Here is a 25,409-nt window from a genome sequence, read left to right on the forward strand (position 1 = left end):
TATATATGTATGTGTGTGTTTGTGTGTCTGTGTTTGTCCCCCTAGCATTGCTTGACAACCGATGCTGGTGTGTTTACATCCCCGTCACTTAGCGGTTCGACAAAAGAGACCGATAGAATAAGTACTGGGCTTACAAAGAATAAGTCCCGGGGTCGATTTGCTCGACTAAAAGCGGTGCTCCAGCATGGCCGCAGTCAAATGACTGAAACAAGTAAAAGAGTAAAGAGATATAGAAATACACGCACACACACATATTAAGAAAAAGAAGGTAATCAGGATTTGGATAAAAACTATTTATTTAGCATCTTTCCCCTCTCAGGGATTCATCATGAATGTTTTCTTATAGAAAAATTTGTACCTTTTATGTACATGCGAGTTAGTTGAAAACAAAATCTGGAGTTGAATTTGCTTCCTTGTGTTTTAGAAAGAGGTTTGCAAATGACAAAGAGCATTTCAAATAACCACTCCCAAAATATCCTCTTTCCCAAACTCAAGAAAACAAATTCAACTCCAGACTTTATATTTCATCTAACTCACATACATATAAAAGGTATGAATTTCCAATAAGAAATCATTCATGATGAATACCTCAAGGGGACAAAAGCACTAATTACATAGCTTTTAGCCAAATCCTGACTACCTCCTTTTTCTTAATATATAGAATTTGTACACCTCTTCAAACAATCTATACACAAACAAAAAACCTCTACTATATAAATGAGAGTATATGTGTGACTTGACTTGACAGCATTCACCCAGGGTGGGTTGAGCTGGTTTCATTCATCCTCAATGCTGCATCTCAAACGCTGACCAGGCCTGGCGATTTGAGGCTAACAACCGCGTGATCTCCAACCACTCCTTATTCCAGCGGCGAATGCTGTAGATATGGGGGTCTAGGTTGGGTTCCAGATCAGCCTTGACTGTCATCAGTCAGGCTTTTTGTTGTCCACCACATCACTTTCACCAACCCTGAAGGGGAGCTGGGGCAATTGCTTCGTAGATGAATTCTTTTCCGTCAAAGATCTAGACTATGCAGATGACAGTATATGTGTGTATAGTCCCAAAAGTCTCTGAAATGGTGCATCCTCAAGAAAAATGGATTCGATTTTTGAAATCTGTGTCCCAAAGTGAAAGTTTTTGGTAAATAATAATTAGAAAATATTTGATACAAGAAATAACATAACTTTGTCATATCTATCTGCTCTCTCTATCTTTTATGCTTCTCCCTTTCTAAATATATTTACCACACCGTCTCTCACTCTTTCCTCTGTATATGTATATTTCTCATTCATGCTGCTCCCCCCACCTCTGTCTCTCTCACTCTCTCTCTCTCTTGATATAACATGTAATTACTTTCATTTTGTTTAAAAATTCATCGCTGCAATGTCTGCTTTCATTTTTGTGATAGACAGCTATCCTTACAAAATCCTTCCAAACAATTTCAGTTCTTGGTTTACACCTTGAAGAGTCCTGCTTCACCTATGGTCAGCTTAACATTGAACATTCAAGAGTAGGAAGTAAGAAAAATCTTTACATCTATGCACCAAATGGAAAAACAAAAAACTTCATTTATCAAGACATTGTAAATAGTCCCAAATAATGCAGAAATCTGAGGAGGGCATTCCTGGTTTTGTTAAGTATATTCCTTAAGTTGATCATGTTTGTAAGTTTAGGTGAAAGGGAGGACTTACCATGTTAATTTACGATATAGAATAAATATGTTCCATTGGTATATACATATGTACCTGATAAAACAGAATCCAAGGATGTAAAACTCTGCTGTCTTTCTTATATTTCCCTCCTACCATCTCACCCTTGAAGAAGGGCTACTTCTGAAACTTAAGATAGTCCATTCACCTTAGCAATCTCAATGTAGCCATTCTGTCAATATATGTGTATGTGTATCATCATCATCATCATTTAACATCTGTTGTCTATGCTGGAATCGGTTGGATGGTTTGACCAGGGCTGGTAAGCTGAGGGGCTGCATCAGACTCCTATCTGATTTGGCATGGTTTCTATGGCTTGATGCTCTTCCTAACACCAACCACCCTGAGAGTGTAATGAGTGCTTTCATGTACCACTGGCATGGGTGCCAGTTGCATGACAGCAGTATCTGACACAACTACTTCACTTGGATTCATGGGTCTTCTTCTCAAGCACAGCATATTGCCAAAGGTCTGTCATTTGTCATTGCCTCCATGAGGCCCAATGTTCAAAAGGTCCTTTTTACATGCTACCAGCACGGTTGCTAGTTACGTGACATTGGTGTCAGCCACACACATGGATACATACATATGATACGAAGGTGTGTGGTTCAGTGGTTAGGATATTCATCTCATGAGTTTGATTCCCAATAATGCATTGTGTCCTTGAGCAAGACGCTTTATTTCACATTGCTCCAGTCCACTCAACTGGCAAGAATGAGTTGTATCTGTAACTCAAAGGATCAGCCTAGTCACACTCTGTGCCACATTGAATCTCCCAGAGAACTATGCTAAGGGTACGTGGGTCTGTGTAGTGCTCAGCCACTGGCACTTTAATTTCATGAGCAGGCTGTTCCATTGACCAGATCACCTGGAACCCTCATCATCGCAACCAACAGAGTGCCAGTTAGATATATGATATAGATGTCTGCATATGTATACATATGTATATATATATATATATATATATATATATATATAACTCTATTGTAACAATGAAAATGACATGTGGATGGAAATTTCTAGATTTTATTAATATATTGCAACATATGTTTCTGCATCCCACATATTCATTTGTGAGGATATTACTAAATTTATTTATAATATTTATAAGTCTTGGGTATGCTTCCATTACACATGTATGCTTCCTTTGGCATCTACATTATTTATAAATATATATATATATGCGTGTGTTTATATATTTACATAAACTCATTCTTTATGCAAAACACTGAGTGCACAAGACATTCTCTGCTAGCTGATGTAATAATGATAGAAAAGAGTTGAAATATTCCTGCACTTACTAAAGGACTTTCCACATATATATAATGTACTGTTGCTTGTTGATAATTTCAGCAAAATAAAGCACTCAATGCATTTGAGAGTTATTAATATATTATTTTCAAAAGTTACTTTCATTTTCACGCTGGGATAGCCACAGCTTGATTTATGCTGAGCCAGTTATCTTACTCCTAGCATGAAAAATGAAAAAAAAAACAATCAAGCAATTTGTAGCAAATATGATATTCCATAATGTATGAGTATATATATATATATATATATCCACACATGTTCTGATCAATAAGTATCCGGACTGCCGCTATAGTAACGAAACTAAAACACAGAGAGTGAAGCTGCTTGGCACAGATTGACCTTCAACTCGGTTGTGCAAGTGCACTAAGTTTTAAGGTTCTAGCTCACATCTGCTGTTTACAGCAATACTATGCAGGAAGGTGTGTAGCATGTGATTGTTGCATTGACCATGACAGAGAAAGTTGAGCATCAAATTTTGCCAAAAGCTTGGCAACACCTGCTCAAAGGCCTACGCAAAGTTTTCAACATTTTCAACACAATTAAGATCTTGTGCAACTGGAACCTGAGTGTTTTTTTGGTTACCTGAAAGCAGTTTTGGCACAAATTTGGGAGACAAGCATCACATACCCAAATATTCAGTGATAATGGACTGAACTGTAACTAATCTGCACATTCCCAAATAATTCATAGCTGGTGAGTCAACGATTTCCCCTCACAGCTGCACACAAGTCTGCGATGTTTTTCTCAGTTCTGCTGGTTGCGGTCTCCCAGAACGTTCATTGATATCATTTTATCAGCTATCTTGGAAATGTCTTAATCACTTGTACATTTGTGTGCAGCTCATACACTCCTCTCCATACACTTTCTGCAACTTTGCATAGGCCTTTGAGCAAGTGTCACCATGACAACTTTCTCTGCCATAGTCAATGCAACAATCACATGCTACACACCTTCCTTCAAAGCACTGATGCAAACAGCGGAAGTAAGATAGAACATTAAAACTTAGTGCACAGTGCCTTCACTCTGCATGCTTTAGCTTCATTACTATGGCAACAGTTCGGATACTTACTGATCAGACCTTGTATACTGGCATCATTTTTACAACTACTATTCTATGCTTGCATGAGTCAGTGATGCAGAATTTTTTTACAGTTAGATGCCCTTCTTGTTACCAACCTAGCAAAATAATAATTCTGCCAGTCCTTTGGACAACAAACAGTCAGACATGATTTCAATGAGAACTGCAAAGGACACTGTCTATATGAACAGTATCACTTTGATTATAATCAGCAAGCAGAAGGCGGCGAGCTGGCAGAAACGTTAGCACGCCGGGCGAAATGCGTAGCCGTATTTCGTCTGCCATTACGTTCTGAGTTCAAATTCCGCCGAGGTCGACTTTGCCTTTCATCCTTTCGGAGTCGATAAATTAAGTACCAGTTACGCACTGGGGTCGATGGAATCGACTTAATCGCTTTGCCTGTCCTTGTTTGTCCTCTCTGTGTTTAGCCCCTTGTGGGTAGTAAAGAAATATATAATCAGCAAGCACATGTTATGACAAGAACAATACGCACTCATACAACTGATTTCTAACACTTTACCAATGTTCTTTGGGAATGCACTGGCTATTCCTCTTTCTCATTGCCTCCATGCTTTTTTATTTCTTCTGATGATGGACTAACATCCAAAACATTAAGACACATTCTCTTTCCATTGAAGCATTAAGCTAATCCATTTTTTTTTTCTTTTTGCTAAACCTTATTCTTCCTGTGTTATCATTTTTATTGTTCTTTGTACTTACACTTATGTGTGTGTGTGTGAGTATATATATATATATATATATATATATATATATAGAGAGAGAGAGAGAGAGAGAGAGAGAGAGAGACAGACAGACAGACAGACAGGGACAGGCAGATGGATAGATAGATACGACAAGCCTCTAGTTTCTGCCGATCAAATCTGGTTATAGTAGGGGACACCAGCAGACAACTTGCTACTGCGTGAACAAACGCCATACCAACTGAGCAGTCATGCCCACACATGTGCATGTGTATAAATAAGTCAGTAATTGAATCCATACCATAATTTCAAACAAATGGATATAATGTGCTTATGTGTGTCATATATATATATATATATATATGTAGCTAATCCAAACATGAACAAAGAGAAAACACAACAACACGAGGACGTGGAACAAGTATAGTGTTATTGGACGCTCAGGAAAGGAAAGAAAGAAGGAGGATTAATGTTTCAAGCGGAACTCTTCGTCAGAAACATAGGAAAAGGAAAGATCCAAGGAAGGGAAGATGGAGAAAGAAAATCGCCAACGATACACATGCAATCACATATTGAAAAAAAAACCCATTTAAATATATATATATATATATATATATATATATTTACAGCTGGATGTGTTTTACTTGTAAGAGCAAAACGCCCACCCCTCCGTCCAATGGACGATGCTGAGTTGACAAACATTTAAACCAAATTTTCTCGAAACAACTTGTCCGACCATCCCTTAGGCCTCTCTTTTGAGAAACACTAATTTAACCTAAATTTGAGACACTGCATTTTTCTCGCGTACATGTAGTATCGATTGCAACAGCTGATGTACTTGCACGTACAAATGCACGTTCCCATGGCTTTATTGATCGCATTCTCACCTGGAATCGATTTTTGTAATTTTTCAAGATTTATACACGCCCTGATACCGCCGGTATTTACATACACACACACAGACAGACAGAACAGATTTACTTCCTCCTTAGTTGAAAGACACCTGTTGCTAATGTCTTGTTGTTTGTATTTGTGTACCATTTCTCCATTTCTCCATTTTTTTGTCCTTGTTTTCCTATACATTCGTTTGCTTTCTTCCAAGGAATCTAAAGGTGGCACATAAAAAATAGTGGTGTCGGTGCTGGTGCCACATAAAAAGCACCCAGTACACTCTGTAAAGTGGTTGGCATTAGGAAGGGCATGCAGCTGTAGAAACCAAACTAAAACTGACGAGCCTGGTGCAGCCCATGGCCTAGCTAATTCCTGTCAAACCATTCAACCCATGTCAGCATGGAAAATGGATATTAAATGATGATAATATATATGTATGTCTCACAGCATCACCAAATGATCAAGTTCTTTTCGCAATCAAGAGCTCACAGGCTCAATGTTTGGCAAATGTCATTTTGTGTAACTTTCGATTGACACATACCTTGCAAATGAAAGTGGATAGACAGAAACTGTATAAAAAATTTTATCAGATGGTTTGTATCTGTAATTCAAAAGTAATAGTCTTGTCATATTATGTCATACTGATTCTGACTGAGAATAACATTAAAGATAAAAATATCTGGGCAATGCTCTGCAACCTTGACATCAATCCAGTGAGTATTTCATTTGAATCCTCATAATTGGAACCAATGTAAAATCACACGTAACTTTACTGCAGGCAATGTACTGGTGCTGTGTAAAAAGCACCTTTCAAGCGTTAGGCCTTGCAGAGGCAATGATAAATGACTGAGACCTTTGGCAATATGTTGTGCTTGAGAAAAAACCCATCAAGCTGAGTGAAATCGTAGTCATGGCAAATACTGGTGCCACACAACTGGCACCCGTGCCAGTGGAATGCAAAAGCACCCATTACCCTTGGAGTGGTTGGTGTTAGGAAGGGAATCCAGCCATAGAAACCATGCCAAATCAGACTGCAGTCTGGTGCAGCCCTTCAGCTTAGCCCTGGTCAAACCGTCAAACCCATGCCAGCAAGGACAATGGACAATAATAATGATGATGATGATCAACATCATTATCATAATCATCATCTTACAACTAACAATCTGTTTATCTATCTTAGCAAAGGTTGGATGTGTCAGTTGACTTACTACAGTTCCTCGTTACCTTTAGTGGAGCTACATCTTAAAATCAGCTTTCACCATTTCTTTCTCTTTCGCAAGTTCATTTCACTTGGGTAGTTTGGCACTTCTACAATCAAATGTCAACCTTCCTACACACCACATATCCATGTCAGTGCAGCAGTTTTCCTGTACTGCACACTACACCTGATTTCTTATGCACGCACACATGTGTGAGTATATATATATATAGATAGATAGATAGATATAGATATAGATATATAAATGTCACTAGCTAAATGATAAATGCTTCTTCTGCAGTTGCCTTACTAAAAAGACAGCACCATTAGTAGTACTTCTCTCTGGCACAAAACCAAACTACATCTCATCTAGGTTAACTCACTTCCTAATTTGTTAAGCTATGATGCTTTCTGTAACTTTCATGACCTGGTCCAGTAATTTGATGCCTTTGTAGCAGTTGATAATAATGCTGTTATACCAATCATTGGGTATGACACCATCTTGGACAACCTGATTAACTATACAGGTGACCAGGCTATATCCCATTCTGCCAAATATTTGAAGCATCTCAACAGTAATTCCTGATGGACCAGGAGTTTTCTCTGTCTTCATATCCTTAATTGCTTTCTCATTCTGCTGGCAGCTCAGATAAATGGTCCCTCTGTTGGGTCCACATCAGGAAAATTTTCCCTTTCCCATGCATTCTCCACACTTAGCAGCCTTCTATAGTGGCACTTCCATGCCTCTTACTTCACAGATTCACTAAGCGAAAGTATACCATTATCCATACGAACACACTTCTCTTCTATAACATCATGATTTTCTCTGACACACTGTCTAACAATCTGGAACACCTCATCATGCCTCTGGTTCTCAGGTCACAAAACATTGGCAAACTTCTTCCTTTCTGCCTCTCCCTAAACATAACCTATCATCTGACTTCCCTTCTAGCTACCTGATATACTTGTCTGTCACTCCTGCTCTTCTAGTCCTTCCTTACCTGTTTCTTTGCTTTTATACTTCACTGTTCCACCATCATGTCACCCTAAGCCTAGGTAGAACTGTGCTCCAGCCACAAATTTGGTCTGTGGCCCACCATAAGTTTTCTCTGGAGGAACTTCCAGTTGTCTTCTATGGTATATGTCACTATCACCTCCTCCTTCACATCAAATGCTTATATATATATATATATATATATATATAAACAATTGCAACATGGAAAGTGTTTATAAGCCATTTAAGAAACACACAAAAACTGTTAGATTCACTTCAACATTTAAATTTAATTTTTCAAAATATTTTTGTCGTTTTGAGATGCAGCACGGAATTTTGTCAGTGAACAGGTCATGGTCTCAAATCAACGAAAATATTTTTTGACAAATTAAATTTAAATGTTGAAGTGAATCTAACAGTTTTTGTGTGTTTCTTAAATGGTTTATAAACACCTTCCACACTTCAATTGTTTTCGTTCCAGCACACGATCTCAGATCAGGTCACTTGCTATGCAAATACATCTCCGTAACTATATATATATATATAAAGGCACCAACACAAAAGAGGTTGTCATGTCCTAAATAAAGACTAATGAGCCTTCTCAACCCCAAGTACACACATTATTAAGGCATGCTATTATATATGGTTCACATATGGTTGTTCTGAACACTACATCAAAATGGCCCTAAAATTTCAAGTGCCAAAATTAGAAGCCTTGACCTAGCAGATTTGAAGAAACTCAGTCCACACAATCACAAGAAATTTAATAATATAAATTTATGTGTAGAGAGAAATACATGCATGTATACAGGTATGTCTCCATATAATATATTTTATATGCGGACATATAATGTATATATTACATATACTGCATATATGATGATGATATGTTACATTCTTTTCTTTTTCTATTATTCTTTTATTTGTTTCAGTCATTTGAATGCAGCCATGCTGGAGCACTGCCTTTAGTCGAGCAAATCGACCCCAGGACTTATTCTTTGTAAGCCTAGTACTTATTCTATTGGTCTCTCTTGCTGAACCGCTAAGTTACAGGGACATAAACACACCAGCATCGGTTGTCAAGCGATGTTGGGGAGACAAACACAGATACACAAACATATATACATATCGGGCTTCTTTCGGTTTCCGTCTACCAAATCCACTTGCAAGGCTTTGGGCGGCCCGAGGCTATAGTAGAAGACACTTGCCCAAGGTACCACACAGTGGGACTGAACCGGGAACAATGTGGGTGGTAAGCAAGCTACTTACTACAGCCACTCCTGCATTTACATATGCAGACATAATGTATATATTACATATACTGCATACATATGTGTGCATTTTATCCTGTATAGTTATACATAAAACAGTCAAACAATTGATAGATTACTCAGTACATTTAAGTACAGAATCAAACATTTTTACATTGAAAAGTTTAAAAGTGCTTCTTAAGTTTTGCCTAGTGCTGGATTTTGTCAGTCAGTCAAAGCAGACAATGGGGTATCAATCTCACCACTCATAAAATGCCAGTGCAAAAACCATGTGCACTGGTCTTTGCTCTAAGACCAGCAAGTGAAAAAAAACAAAGAATGTGTGCATGTGTGTGTTCATTCCCATTTACTTTCATCAACTTTGATTTTCATATCTCAGTTGTTCAACATGTAAATTGTCCTATGCATGGATTTGGGTATCTAGCATAAGCTAATGCACTATGACTTTAACCCTTTAACATCTAAACCTACCATACCTAGCCCAAATATTCTACCTGGTTTTGTTCAAACCAGCCAGATCTGGCCTCTCACGCTTACTCTGCAATGTCATGTCAAAAATAAATAATCACATCATTGTAGCACTCACGGAGAGGTTGGCGTTAGGAAGGGCATCCAGCCGTAGAAACACTGCCAAATCAGACTGGGCCTGGTGCAGCCTTCTGGCTTCCCAGACCCCAGTTGAACCGTCCAACCCATGCTAGCATGGAAAACGGATGTTAAACGATGATGATGATCATCATCATCATCATCATAATCACAAAGCTATGAGATAAAGCATGATTAATGAGAAGCAATGTGAATAAATAAGCATTACATTTCACAGAGTAATCTCAATGCGAAAGGCTTGACTGATGCACCTTCATCTTCTACACATGCTGACATCTGCATCAAGTTGTCTTCAGCTACATCCTGAAAAACATGCTATGAATAGTGTAAATACACACACACATATATGTATACATGTGTGTGTCAGTATGTTTATGTCACTTTGTCCTGACATCGAGTGGTTGTTGCAAATGAGTGTCATCGTTGCACAAACAGTATATCATTCATTTCCAATATTCTGTAGAAAAAACACGTCTGGTCAAGGGGAAATATTAATTTATGTTGCTTGGAAACAGATAAAGGTTGGCAACAGGATGGGCATCTGTCTGAAGAAAATCTACTTAATAATGTCCATCAGATTCATGCATGCATGGAAAAGTGGATGTTAAAACAAGGATGATGATGATGATGATACATTCATACATACGTGTAAATACACACACGGAAACACACACACTGAGGCATGAACACATGTCTACATTTAGTAAAACACACACGTACATAAATTTATGAGTATATGAAACCATTTTCATGTACATATTGATTTTTATCACTGACACAAGGCCAGAAATGTTTGTTTGGCGTGAGTGGAGGTGAGGTGAGAGGACACACTGATTACACCATCTTTGTACTTGACTCATACTTATTTTATTAATTACAGAGGAGATGAAAATAAAGTCAGACCGTAAGTAGAATTTTAGCTCAGAATATAAAAGTACGTTTGTCTACACTCTACCGTTATTATCATTTATCACAGTGAAATTGCTGTTTGATCCCAGATCAGTCCCAGTCAGGTAGATCTTTGACAAAGGGGATTCTAGCCAAAACCATTTCATGTCTTTTTTTCGAGCTTTATGTATTCCAGACTACACTGTCTTTATTTTTTTATATAAAAATGAGAGTGTATGTGTGGTTTAAAAGAGATTTGGCTGCTATTTCTAGTAAGTGGTGCAAGAACACAGATGCTCTACTATTGGCTCATTAACAATTGTAAGTGGTGCAAGGTGACTAAGTGGTTAAGAGAATGTACTTCTCACTCATCAACAGTATGATGTATGCATACATTGATATTTAGACATGAACCTTTTAATAATGTTTTAATTAACTCAGGCGGCGAGTTGGCAGAATCGTTAGCACACCGGGCAAAACAAAATGCTTAGGCGCGCTTCGTCGTTCATTTGTTCTGAGCTCAAATTCCAGAGAGGTCAATTTTTCCTTTCATTCTTCCGAGGTCGATAAAACAAGTATCAGGTGAGGTAATGCAAACTTGCTGGCCTTGTGCCGAAATTTAAAACCAATAATCTCTTTCTTATAATGAGACTCACACTCAACTGGGCATTGCTACTGATCTATTCTAATTAAGCAGACCTATGACCAAATGTGTTCCAACTGTGACCATTCCATCTTTTTTGTATACGTAGGACTGCATTGTGCAATGTGTCCATTTCTAAGATATGATTTTAGAGAGATTTGGCTGCTATTTCCCAACAAGTTGGAAAACTGTGTAGAGGTTTCCTTCTTGGATTGGCTCAACTGTGTGTTGTTATGTTGCTGGGGGTGTTATTTGATTAAATTCAAGAATTTATGGAGTAGACATTGATATTTAAAGTTCGTAATATATCTAGAGCGCAGAGGCACGCAGTGAAGGAGTAAATTACATGCAACACATATTTTAATGCTTATTTGCTATTATTTCACATTTATTTATTTGTGTTTATTAAATCCTTCTAATGTCAGGCTCTTTGTAGATTAAAAAAGGCGGCTTTGTGAGAAACAGATGTAATTGAAATATCCAGAAATATCCGAAGAATTTCACAGTTTAGCCACGAAATAATAACAATGGAACACACGCACACACACACATACATTACAAGCACACACACACATACGCATACATAATTTGTACATAATTTGTAAGGCGAAGCTTAAAATCTTTCCGCAACATTTTATAATGGAGATGATGATGTGTAGAAGAATGTTAAACATCTTAGCTACACACACACACACTCGAGTACTATAAGGAAATTCTTTGTAAACAACGAATTGAAATGCGATAATGGTGTTTTTGGAGGGGGGGTTAAATTTTTTTTTTTTTTTTCGTTTTGTTGTGCCCCTCTCCCCCTTATTTTAATAAAAATGATTTAAAAAATCAACTATACATTTCTGGTTTGAAATACTTATTCTACATTACAGTAAATACAAATGAAAATTGAAACCTTGCTTTATAAATGCAAGCATGTATGTATGTATGTATGTGTGCGTGTGTGTGGTCTGTGTGCGCGCGCGGGGATAGGGGTGTGATAATAGCAATAATGATGCTAATAATAATCATCATCATAATGAAAAAAGGAAAAAAAAAATAAATGAAGGCAAAATGAGTCATGGGAGATGAAGAGTTCGAGTGAGAGGAAGGGAGACACGAGAGAAAATATCAACGCCCTTAATGTAAGTTTACCGTTTCTATACGGTGTGTGTATGTGTGTGTGAGTGTGTGTGTGTGTGCAAGTATGCGTATATGAGAGAGAGTACGCGCGGTATAGAATGAGTAAGTATGTGTGCGGTGGTGTTTCCAGCACCATCCAACCTGCCACCCCCGCCTCATGTGAATAACCAAACGGTAGCAGAGACTTTCGTTGGCAGCGACAACAGCTTTTACAACAATCATTATTATTATCATTATTATTAACTTTTGTAAAAAGTAGTAGCTTTTGTTATTGTAGTAGCAGCAGTAGTTGTTGCAGCCGTAGGTGATAGAATTCTAGTGAAATGAGGAACCATTCTACATTACGCACAGAGTTCACTCTGTGTGTGTATGCATGTATATGCATATATATATATATATATATATATATATATAGTGACGTATATTTGCCATTTGAATATGGCTAACCCCTAAGGGTGGATGCTACTGTAAGTTTGTAGCCCCATGAAGACACCTCCTCCAGCTGGCTATAGACACACTTTCTGTGCCCTATCAGTATTTGTGAAGGGATTTATCATTATATATATATATATGTGTATATATATATATATATATATATATATATATACATACACACACACATTATAACACCAAGAACGATTGTGACATATCGGTGATATTAAATGAGGGTGTTTCTACAATCATCGAAGAGGTACCCCAAACTAAAGATGCGTGGGATGTGATAAAAAAATTTTTTTTTAACGACCATAGTTTGACGAAAAAGGATTTGATTAAAAACCCGTAAGAGAGGGATTTTGTACGGTACTAGTTGCTTTCCTTAAATATCGTCTTGTGCAAAAATAATGGTCGTGGTTGCTGGGCAAGTTTTATTTTTAGAAGCTCAGAAGTGCAAACATGGTTATGTGGTTAAGAAGTTCGCTTCGCATGCACGTGGCTCCTGGTTCGATACCAGAACAAGCACCTTGAGCAAGTAACTTCGGGGATGTGAGTAGAAATTGGTAGACACAAACTATTCAGAAAGCTATACACGCTATTAATTATATGTCCAGATGTCATACATATATCCAAGTGTGTGTGTGTATATATATATATATAATTCTCAGACAGTTGTCAGTAAGTCGTTACATTTTTATATATCGCCGAACAGTATATTACTGGTTATGGTAGTATAACCCGATATTGTGGTATATAACATATATATATGATACTCGTGTGTAGTGATATCTTGTGAGCAACGTTATTTGAAAGTGTCATTGGATTATCTTCATCACATAATTTCTTACATAGGCACAGTGAAGTGAATGGGCGCTAAGCTAGATTGACTGCGGCAGCGAAACAGAGTGCTTGTCACGGTGATTTCAACATCGTGGGACTATTAAAAAAATTGTTTACACGTTTTACAAATCACAAAATTATGTAAACAAGTACTAGTTAATATATATTGCGTTCATTGTCTGCAATTCGGTCTCGAATCTCAGTTTTTGAGTAGATAATGTCCTTGAGAAAAAAATATGAATACGAATATCATTTCTTTATTCTCTTTCTTTAAAAATTTCGTTTGGAACCTATGATTCAAATATGTTTTGCTTATCCCCACGTCACCCTTAATCAAGGAAGATGCAAGATGAAAGGTGTTCCAGCGGTGCCTATCTCGTCTTAATTCTTTAATATAGCCAGGACTAAATTGTCAAATGTATCCTGCTTTGTGTTGAAGAATTTGGCTTGTAAAGCGCCAATCTAGGAAGAGCATCCGCGTAAAGGCTCCGTTGTTGGTTAGCCCCACGTCAACTGTAACTGAGCAGACTTATGATCAAAGGTATTCTAGCCATGGCTATCCAGTCTTTGTTTTTCAACAAGAAGCTATTTCCAAAAAATCGAGTGATTACAAAGCGGCTCCTTTGTATGTCGGAATGACTGATACAAGAGGGGCCAGCTTGAAACGTTAGATATTTTTTCATGCATCACAACAGGTTATCTTTTATTTTATTTTTCTACTCTTACTTTTCACTGTCGACAGACCATTTATAACTTGCCTCATATTCTAACGATTATATATTATTTGTAAGGTATCGCTTTCGGACGCCTTCCGTTCTCGTGCTGAAATCCTACTGATACCGGCATTCTTTTTCAGTATCGATAACGCAAGTACCAACACTACATCGAAATTAAATAAATGGATAGGATGAGAATCACAGCTCACAGCCTCTCAATTCCTGTCGCCTAAACATTTCAAGCACATACTATAATATATATCAATGGTTGTTTAGCCACAGGTTAGCTTTGATTGAATAGGTCTATCAACAAAGGTGTTCAGTTTATGTAGGACTATCTTCGACTCTAAGACAGTTTTGTGAAATTGTTCAAGTGGTGGGGGATAAAAATATATTTACCAACATTATATTCATATACAAAAGGCAGTGAGTTGGTAGAAATTGACAGAACATAGTACTACTTCCATACTTGATCTCGTCTCTTCAAATTAAACTGATATTAACTGTACCGTTCATACTTTCGGGGGGGGGGGGTTAAATGACAGTAAATATACACTAGTGCGATCTAATTACCTATAAGCTCTTCCTCACAAAATTTGACCTTGTCAAAAGAAAATTGGAATCAGAAATAACAAATACAATTCTTAACAAGCAACAACGCGAGTAAGCGAAATGCTTTTTTGGTATTAGCAATGTTAAAGAATGAAAGAAAGAAATCAAAACGCAATAATGGGATTTAAAGGAAGAGAAAAAAAATGAAAGAATGAGTTGAGTCATCAACTTTTTTTTATCAATTCTTTCTCGTAAAGTTAACACACACAGGTGAAGTAAATTAGACGATCGTTCCGCATGAGTTGATGTTGCTTTACAACTGTTAGTTAACTTGAGTAAGAGTGATTCACCTGATAGGTGCTAACATGATGCTATGTTGATATATATCATCAGCATTTGTCACTGAAGACGCCAGAGGAAGACGCTTATGGAAAGAAGCTAGCATTTTATTTTCTCATCTACCATAGATAATACAACAAGGCAGTACAAGAATTAAAACGCAAAAGGTCCTTCGCATTTCTCTGTATGAAATCCACCCCCTTAAAGCCTTCCTTCTTTTACGCCCGCCCCCTTCTTCGCCTGTTGTGTTGTGTGAGAGTGTGGAAACCGAATAGTTAATAGTGGTTCCATCCTGAACATCATTAACAACACATGACCTGACAAGATAAATAACAGACAAATAAGATCGATAAAATCGTCGTCTCACGATGTCGAATCGAACTAGTCAAAACGTTCGTGTCTGTGTGTGTGTGTGCGTGTGAAAGATATTGTGTTGTAGTGGAGACAGCAAGTAACAAGGCACGCTGAATGAAAGAGTCTGATACAGACTGAGGAAAAGAGGGAGAGAAGAGAAAGAAAGACACAAAGAGAAAGAAAGCGAAAGAGAGAATGAGGGAGAAGTAAAGAATGTTTCGTGTCGGCGCCATTTTGAATAGATCTGGCGGCTGATTAAAAGACGGGAAGCTATGTTAAGAAGTTGCCGGTGAGAGATGCACCTGCCCGTAGCAATTAGTCATCGAAGAATAAAATATAGTAGCTAATAATGATGTCAAGCAGCCGGTCAAGGGAGTGACCGGACAACAGTTAAGCAAGCATACAGATGTGAAATACGATCAAAAGATATAATAGGTGAATAAATGAAAATCTATTTTGATCGTGGAATAAAATGTAATATGACATTGTATTCGTAAACAGGAGCGAGTTGCTTCTCTTGCATAGAGATAAAAGACTACTGTAACGGTAAAAAAAAAAAATCTATTTTCTTTGTAAAGTACTAATGTCAATTTAACCTAGCTTGACAGTCGATCTTAGCGGTGAAGCACTGCATTTCATTAAATGACAATATATATACATGCATATACATTAATTCATTATTATCATCATCATCATTATTATACACCCACTGCATCATATATATATAGATATATATATATATATATCTATATATAAATTCTAAATCAACGATTTTCTTTAAGGATTATTTAAATGACATTGAAAGTTGTATGATAAGAGAGATTAATCAATGTAGAGGTGATTACTTTGGATAGGTATGAGGGATAAAGCGAATTTAGAGGATCAAGTAAATTAAAATCGATTTAATTAAACGCTTGTAACGATCAATTCACAAGACTCGGCGAAAATCAGCATATTTCTAACATTCACCTATTCTAAGTGTCACCATATCTATGTGTGTGTGTCTGTGTGTTACAAAGCAATCTACCTCCGTGAAAATATGCACTTTTCAAATGACTTTATCCTATACTGCGGTTAAAATTCACTTTTTTGGAGATCACTCACATAGAATATATGGTTAACCTTCGTTATTCAATCTGATCTATCAATAATCAAGAAAGGACAAATCTAAGAAAAATGGTGTTACATGCAACGAAAGAAAAGGATAGGTGCATATTCTCACTAATTTCTTATGCACGAGCCCTTGTGTAAGTCTACACTCGAAAGCCGTTATCACGTATTTTTTGTTTAGTTTAACAAAATGCCAGCAACTGAAATTCTCTTACCCATTTCGAAAGTCCTTGGTTGGCACCGATGAGGGCACCGACCACGAAATTAAATCCAGGAAGTTAGACCACTTGGTTACATTTCCTTGGAGTCGATAGAAGCGTGGAGCAGCACAACATCGAAGACGAGGAGATAGCTTAACAACCCGTCTCTCCCCCTTCCTGGGCGATACCATTCAATTAGATTACTCCAATGGTTGCTCTTTCTCTCTCTATCTATTTCTCTCCCTCTATCCTCTCTCTCTTTCTTTCTTTATTTCTTTCTGAATATATATATATATATATTTTTTTTTTTTTTTTTTCCTGTTTACTGAAACAGTGTTAACATAAGATATATATAAAATATTATGCAACAGAAATGTCCTATCTCTGCAAGAAAAAGGTATATGGAGTTGCTTCCACTAATGTATTTATAAACGTCATATATATTTATTTATTATTCTGGAAACCAAAACATATTTATAAAAGATAACCTTAATACCAAGCAGAATTTCATATTTCACACCTTTTGAAATATTTTATTCCAACTACACCTTATGTATGAACTATATCAATACTACTAATATTATCCATACATATGTGTGTGTGTTACTTTATTTCTCAAGAGTGCTTATATGTTTATAATAGTTACAAAGCTAATATATGAATATTTGTATCTACACACACACACACAAATACACGCGTACGTACACTTATTTTAAGGGGATTATCTATGTGTGTTTTTCAATATTTTGTTATTATTGCTAAATGTTTTATTCGTTTCTTGTTAGTTATAATTACATCGTTTAATATCCTTTACGCGTAATACAGAAGTTTGACAAGTTTGTGCTATATGGGGGAGGGACACTAGCCCGCTCTGCCAACAGTTACCTCACGCAGAACCCTTAACATTTACATAGTACGCGCGGGAAATTACATTATTTTTCCCTAACTTGAAGTTTCCTAAGGATTTTCATAACTTTGCGTGAAAATGTATCATTTCTCCCCTTTTGGTAAGACTTCCTTTGTACCCTTCCTCGCAAAAAAAAAACACCCCTTTTTTAATTTAACTTTTTTTTCTTCACAAACCCCCGTTTTCGGCTACGGATAATACGAATTTGCAAAATAATTTGTTAAAATCGGCTTTTGAAATTACCCCCCCCCCCACACCTTCATTTCTTCATTTTTAACTAGGGTTTTAGGATTAGGGGTAGGAATCTTTTCGGTTTGAACGGCAGTTTTTAACATAATTTCTAGGTAACTAAAAATTTTAAAACTTCGTATACTAGTAGAATGCGTTTCTAAAACATCTTTTTCCCTTGGCCTTATCGAGAAAATTCTATAGTTTGTAAGATATTTGTTGTTTTTTCTTCAATGTCTGCAATTTCAACCAATCACTGACGTCTATTGAGGTAAAAAACATTCTGTGCCGTATGAATATGTCCCTCGTTTAAGAAACAGATTGGGTTTATTTACATTTGTGAAGAAAAAAAGATACCTTTACCCCCACCTCTAACCCTAACCCTAAAAGAGATTGAAATGCAATAGATCGATACTAGGGTCATAATTATGGGTGACAATTTCATATGACACCGCTAGAAAAAACTGTCGTTCAAACCGAAAAGATCTGGGGTTAGGGTTAGGGGAAAAAGTAAAAAATGAAGAAATTGTTGGGTGGCGAAATTTCAAAATGCCGATTTTTGGCAATTTTCCGGAATCTCCGTATCCGAAAATGGGGTTTTTTTGGCCAAAAAAAAAAAGAAAGAAAAATAGGGATAAAATAGTGGGGGACGAGAGGAAGTCTTTCCTATGATTCATCATTATCATTTTGTTATTCCCATTATTTATCATACTGATATGATGTGGGTGTATATCAGACTCAGAATGTTGTTGGCGCTTGCCTGTGTGTAAGTGCTCTGTTAGGATTCTCCATGTAGCTAATGGGATAATCCGTTAGAATTCTAAAGACAAATGAAACAAAGGTGTGTGTACATATACGTATATTTTCGATTATCAGAATAACCCTGAGTATGAATTGAAGTTTCAGCTTCCAATAAATTATATTTTCTGTATTGGGTCCTCTCTTTTCTCGTTCATATCATTATCCTCATCATTGTCGTTTCAATGTCCACTTTTCCACTTCCATTTTTCCATGTAATAAAGAACATGTGTCATTTGTTTCAATAAATTTTTAAAAGGAATACTGATTTTGTTACCAATTTTTAATGCCTACTTACTTTTCACCCATCTTGTAGATAGATATATAGACAGGCAGATAGATAGATGACCAATCTCTTTTAATCACCTTTATAGTCAACCAAACTGTCCTGAGAGATGTCAGACCAACTGTCCCAAGGGCAAAGGAGATGCTCTTGAAAAAAGAAAAAAAAAAAAAACTACAGAAGTAACACACTGTTGAACCAAGTTATGAATGTAACAGGAGTCTTAGTACTGTATGGATTCACACTCCAACCACAAAATATTCAGTCTGAGAATACAAGTGAGCCATATGAGTGATCTATAGATCAACCAATCAGCGTGAAGCTCTGGTGTGATATGGCTTCTTGGATGATCTAAAATTCACCTCCTCTTTATCCTACTTAAACAATTTGGGGCCTAACTCACAGGCAGACCACCTTGGGCACTTGAAAGGACCACCATGGCATTCAAGCAGACCACCTTGGGCACTTGAAAGGACCACCATGGCACTCAAGCAGACCACCTCAGGCACTCAAGCAGACCACCTTGGGCACTCAGTAGGCAGTCAATTCATTGACAGATGACTTACAGACAGGACAATTGTGTGGTATGGTGCAAAGTCCTGTTGCTAGACATAGGGTCTTCCAGCAGGCACCCTCTTGACCCAGAGCAGCACAACCTCCTCCAGGGACTTGATGTAGGCCTTTGTATTGAGTCTGAGGCCATGTGGGAATTGTCTGCATATGGGGCACTCAGGCAGACCACCTCAAGCAAGAAACAACTTCATACACTCACACACACTGTACCACAGCTAACCTTCCAGAAGACACAGTGAAGTTCTCTCCTTTCTGCTGGTGGTTATTGTATCTGCATCTTTCTTTTCTAGGTTGCCAACACAGTAAATCATGTCCATAAATAAATATTTTAAAAGTTCATGAGTTTTCTTCCTTTATTATGCTCACAGCCAACCAGATCACATGACAGTGGTCTTCAACAATACATTACACACCAACAAGCAACCACCCACATGACAGTAAAATGATCAATCACCCACATGACAGTAAAATTGATTAAGAAGAGGATCCATTTAGTTGAGATGCAATTTAGAATTTTCCCAATTCAGTGTACTACCGAAGCTCTCTTTATTGTGAAACAGCAATAGAGAAGCCTAAAGTAATTCTCTCTATCTTGCATTTGTTGATCTGGAGAAAGCTTTAAGAAGGGACACTGATCTATAGGCTAGTTGTCTCTTAGGAAACCGGGAGTTCATGAATGATTGTGAACATGGCAGTGCAAGCCACATACAAAGATCAAGTTAGTAAAATGAGGATTGGTAATGAATTCAGGGAGGAAATTGGAGTTAATATAGGTGAACACCAAGCACATTTTCAACCCCTTCCTATTTTTTATTGTCCTCTAGGTCAAAACAGGAATTTTCAGATTGGTTGCCCATGGGGACTCCTATATGCTAATGACTAAGTTCTAATAGTAGAGACTGGAAGCTTTAGAGAAATAATCCCAGACATAGACACAAAACCTAGAACCAAAAGGCTTCAGAGTAAACTTAGCAAGACTAACATTTTAGTAAACAGGGAAGAAGGCATGACTCTGATACCATCAAAGAAATGGCTATGCTCAATATTCAAGTCGTGGGTAAAAGTTACTGATGGTGTATCCAATGTGATCTACTGATGAACAAGAAGTGTTGTGGAATCAAGACAGGCTAATAAATAAATAAAATTAAATGCGCCCTTTTTAAAGCCTAGCCAGGCTCTTGGGCCTGGTTTCTATGGCATATGTGTTCCCCAGCTGGATGGGACGCCAGCCCATCGCAGCATTACTCATTTTTGCCAGCTGAGTGGACTGGAGCAACGTGAAAAGAAGTGTTTTGCTCAAGAACACAATGCGTCGCCTGGTCCAGGAATCGAAACTACACTCTTACAATCATGGTGCTGACACCCTAACCACTAAGCCATGCGCCTCCACAGACAGGTTAATAGCAAATATAAACTTTACCTATAATAGGTATATAGGAGTAGTTAGCCCTCAAAGCACCAGTAAATAAATTCCTTGCAATGCTCAGAAGTAAATGATAGCTACTGTTATCTAGGCGACCTAAACAACCAGTGAGATGGGAGTTGTAAGCATAGTAGCCAGAATTAGAATAAGGTGGAAAAAGAGAAGTTATTTCCTTTGCTGATAACAAAGTTATTCTGTGTCTGAGCAAAGGATAAGTTACACAATGCATGAACAGCAATGCTATATGGTATTGAGACTTGGACATTGGATGCAAGTATATGCATCTGTTAGAAATTAAGCAAGTATGATTCATTGAATGAGTAATTTTAGTGTGCATGAACAACAAGGCACAAATGTACTGAAAGGGAAACTGGATTATGAATGGAATAAATTGTAATTTACAAGAATGACAGCTATACTGGTATGGACATGTGTGTAGATTATGACAAATGACTGAAGAAGTGCCAAGAGATTCATGCAGAAGAAGGTACTGGAAGAGGAAGACTAAGGAAATGTTAAGAGCTGATCTCAGGAAGCTGAACCTCACAAAGGAACACAACTAACAGTAGGATGCTGTGTTGGAGAGCATCCTTCCAATTCATGCAAGCAAAGAAAAGTAGATGTAAAAATGATAATGATAATGGAATAACTCTTTGATATGTTCTTATGCTGACTCCCTGAATTGATAATCAAAATTCTAGCCCTTGTCCTTCATTCATTAAATGTAAAATTACCCAGTATTTGTTTTACTGTACTTTAAAATTTATTGAAAGCTGGAACATTTTTCCTTAGCACAAAATCCTCCGCTTTGCTCTGAGTTTATATTGTCTTTTCATTAATACTAGATTTGATTTTCTGGGTGAAGATTAGTGGGACTGATATCTAATAGGTACACTTCTCTAATATTTGAGTTAACAAGAGAATCACAGCCTCCTGGAAATAACTGCCAAACCTCCCTCATTACACCATGGCATTTTCAAAAAAGAAAAGGTGGGTAATATTACATGATGTCATGACATAATGCCACATTCACTAATCCTGAAAAAATGATGGGATGATCATGACTGGAATGTCTCTTCTCAGTCAGGATTGTGCAGGAGATAAACAACCAGTCAGTAAATGTCTGGTTATAAAAAGTCACGAAATTAGTTTTATTGCATGAGTGTCTCGACATAAATATTTATCATTATGATTGATTGTTGAACAAAATATTTCATAGTTTTTAGCTGTGGCCTTTCGTGCTTTCAGCTCGAATGGTATTAAGGTCAACTTCGTCTTTAATTGTTCCATAGTCTATAAAATAAAGTACTAGCCAAGTGAATACTGAAGCAATTTATATTCCTAAAATGCATCCTAATTATGAATGAAATTATAAAAGACAAATAGCGATCCAACTATTTGTCATCAATATTGTTAATAGTTTCTGTCGGTTCCCAGTTTCTAAGAGAATTTGAACAGATTGACTCTACAGTTTCCATCCTAACTATAATCAACAATCCTGATTATTTTTCATTGATTTTTAATTTTGATTACTGTAGTTATTTTACTCAAAAAATTTCAATACTTTTTTTCAACTTTGTACTCAGCTACCAAGGGTTTCATTTTCTTTATTTTATTAAAACTTAGTAGGCTTCATCCACTCTAGATTAGCTTTTAAATTAGATTCTTCTCTTTTTATGACTTTCTCAATGGCATTAATAAATAATATAAAAGTTCGCATTAACATCAGCTATAAATTTGAAACTTGGTTACACCCAATTCATTGACCAATTAGCTATTGCTCTACTGCCAAGTTAGTTGCTAAATATTTATAAACCTTCATATTCTAAGTTAAAAACATTTTTTTTTTAATTCCAAAATAGTGTGCCCCAAATTCAGGTCTTAATTTACCCAAGCTTTAAAGCCTCTCCTTTACTTCAAACATCTGTCCTGAATCATGCAGGCATGTTCCATTATCAAAAATGTTAGGCTTCTGTTCTCATCACAACTTGAAGTAATTATTAAAAGCCATATAGTGTCTAATGTAATTTATTTAAAATTCAAGCTGCTAATTAACAATTGTTGGTATTCTTTGTGCTAATTTTTGTCATAAACTCCAAATCTAAATGGAGTACATTTATATGTTTGACAGTTATTGAATGTCCTATCTGTTGGAGTTGAGTAGTAAACAATTTATTTTGGAAACAAGTGAGATAATTGTGAAGGTAGAAGCATTAGTTTATTGCAATAAAATGTTCACAGTGCTTAATCTGACTAAAAAGTGGTAAGCACATTGCATTTTCTCTCCAAAATTAGTGCGTGTGTCTTTTACTATTGCCTGAAGCTGACTGATTAATACCATGTGATTGAAATTAGCAAGCAGGAACTGGATGAAAGGCCCTTGTGTGTACATGTATGTGGATGCAAGAGAGTATGTGTGAGTGTGTATATGTGCATGCGTAGGTTGTGTATATATATATATATGTATGCATGTGTGTGTGTATGAGTTTATTCTTCATATGTCCTCATATAGACATCATTTATGTGATAGTGAATTAGTAAATGTATCAGCCAGATCTCCAGCAAATTCTGAAATGTCTTTAAAATGAAACCCCATTCCAGGTTCTGATTCCTAAAACAGTATCTCCTCAATATTGATAAGCTGATCCCCTCCTAGAATGCTGATCATATAGTGAAGTCTCCTGCAAAGTAAACAACCAAAGATCTTATATCTACATAGATTGAAGATATCGATTGCTTTTACACATACTGTTAGTTGCTTCTGTGCCATATGTCTTCAACATAGTTGACCAGAGATACGCTCAACATAAACAACATTTCCTTATTGAAAATACTCACCCTTACAGTAATCTCTGCTTCCTCTAATGATACTACTATCTAATTTACACTTCAAATTTGTTGACTTTATTGCACTTCTTATCAGTCCTACCTTTAGCACCCTCACCACCCTCAATACTCCACTTTTTGTTTCAACTCAAAAATACAATACCTCATTATAACCTATATGTCTTCCTGCAACACTTGTTCCTACAGATTTTTCAAGTTCTGTGTAAATTGTATCAAAAACTCACTTGACCATAGATGATCTGAAAGGACACAACCATACAAAAATGCAACAACTATAGACACACTCTTAATTCTATGTTTTAATTGATATACTAAAACAAAAAAGTTTCAACAAATATTACTAGAAATAAAAATGCATGAGAAGGAAAAAAAATGTTTAAAGTGAAAAATAGTAAATAAAATTTTCCTCATTTGCTTTCAAACAAAAGCTTTTTGATAAAACCAATTGCATATTACTATCCTGCTTCTACATGTCCCAGTAACTTTCTAATTAATGTTTTAAAAGTCAATTAGTAAACCCTATCATTACCATATTTTTGTTGAGATACACTGTTTTTGTTTCAATTAATTTTGAAAATAATGAAGTATTTAGGAAAGTATATTTGTCATTATATTGTTTGGAACAAAGATTAACATGAAATCTTAACGGTAGATTTTAATTTAGACCACTTTAAAACCAGAAGTTGATATCATGGAACCAAAGATGATCTCAAGCAAGTTTCCTCATATTAAGGTTGATTTTTAAAAAATATATATGTATTATATATGGAGGCGCAATGGCCCAGTGGTTAGGGCAGCGGACTCGCAGTCGGAGGATCGCAGTTTTGATTCCCAGACCGGGCGTTGTGTGTGTTTATTGAGCGAAAAACACCTAAAATAGCTCCACAAGGCTCCGGCAGGGGGTGGTGATCCCTGCTGTACTCTTTCACCTCTCTTTCTCTCACTCTTTTTTCTGTTGGCCTGCTCGCTTAGCCAGCGGGGTGGCGTCATTCAAAGGCTAAAACAATGCAAACGCATTGTGACCAGCGACGTGTAGCAACATCTGATGGTCTTGTTTGGTCACGTGATCACGTGATATATGTATTATAAACTAGTCTGTGAAGAAAGGGAAATCCCTGAACACTTTGCAAGATCTCTCAAATTGGTTAGATTGATGTGGTTGACATTCAGTTTACCTGACTACTGCATTGGTGTCTGTAGGAGAAACATAGAGAGAAGGAATTCCATAGAGTTACAATTCTGGTAAAGGAAAGACGACCAGGAAAACGATTTCATACAGTTATTAAAAGAGACGGGAGGAAAGGATGAAGACTATGCAAACAAGTAGTTTAGAGGCTGTTGTAGTAGCAACATTTAATTAGCTAGTTTATCTAGAGTGTGCTG

At 36.7% G+C, this 25,409-nt stretch overlaps 1 protein-coding gene and 1 long non-coding RNA gene across 6 annotated transcripts in view; one reads left to right on the forward strand and one right to left on the reverse strand.

The window, feature by feature from the left end:
- The window catches only part of LOC115232591 (dematin), a 170,425-nt gene extending 153,253 nt beyond the window's left edge, over positions 1-17,172 (reverse strand). For 3 of the 5 annotated variants that reach the window (XM_029802558.2, XM_036500486.1, XM_029802557.2), the window contains exon 1: positions 16,983-17,172. In XM_029802558.2, coding sequence (XP_029658418.1) covers positions 16,983-16,986 — 4 coding nt within the window. In that variant the 5' untranslated portion in view covers positions 16,987-17,172. The remainder of the gene's footprint in view (positions 1-16,982) is intronic. The other 2 variants (XM_029802560.2, XM_029802559.2) reach the window with 1 other exon arrangement.
- LOC118762133 overlaps positions 10,581-25,409 on the forward strand; it is a 73,555-nt gene continuing 58,726 nt past the window's right edge. Inside the window, exon 1 of the long non-coding RNA XR_004997910.1 lies at positions 10,581-10,663. This is a non-coding gene — a long non-coding RNA (uncharacterized LOC118762133). The remainder of the gene's footprint in view (positions 10,664-25,409) is intronic.

Source organism: Octopus sinensis, linkage group LG2 (assembly GCF_006345805.1).
Source record: "Octopus sinensis linkage group LG2, ASM634580v1, whole genome shotgun sequence".
NCBI lineage: Eukaryota > Metazoa > Mollusca > Cephalopoda > Octopoda > Octopodidae > Octopus > Octopus sinensis.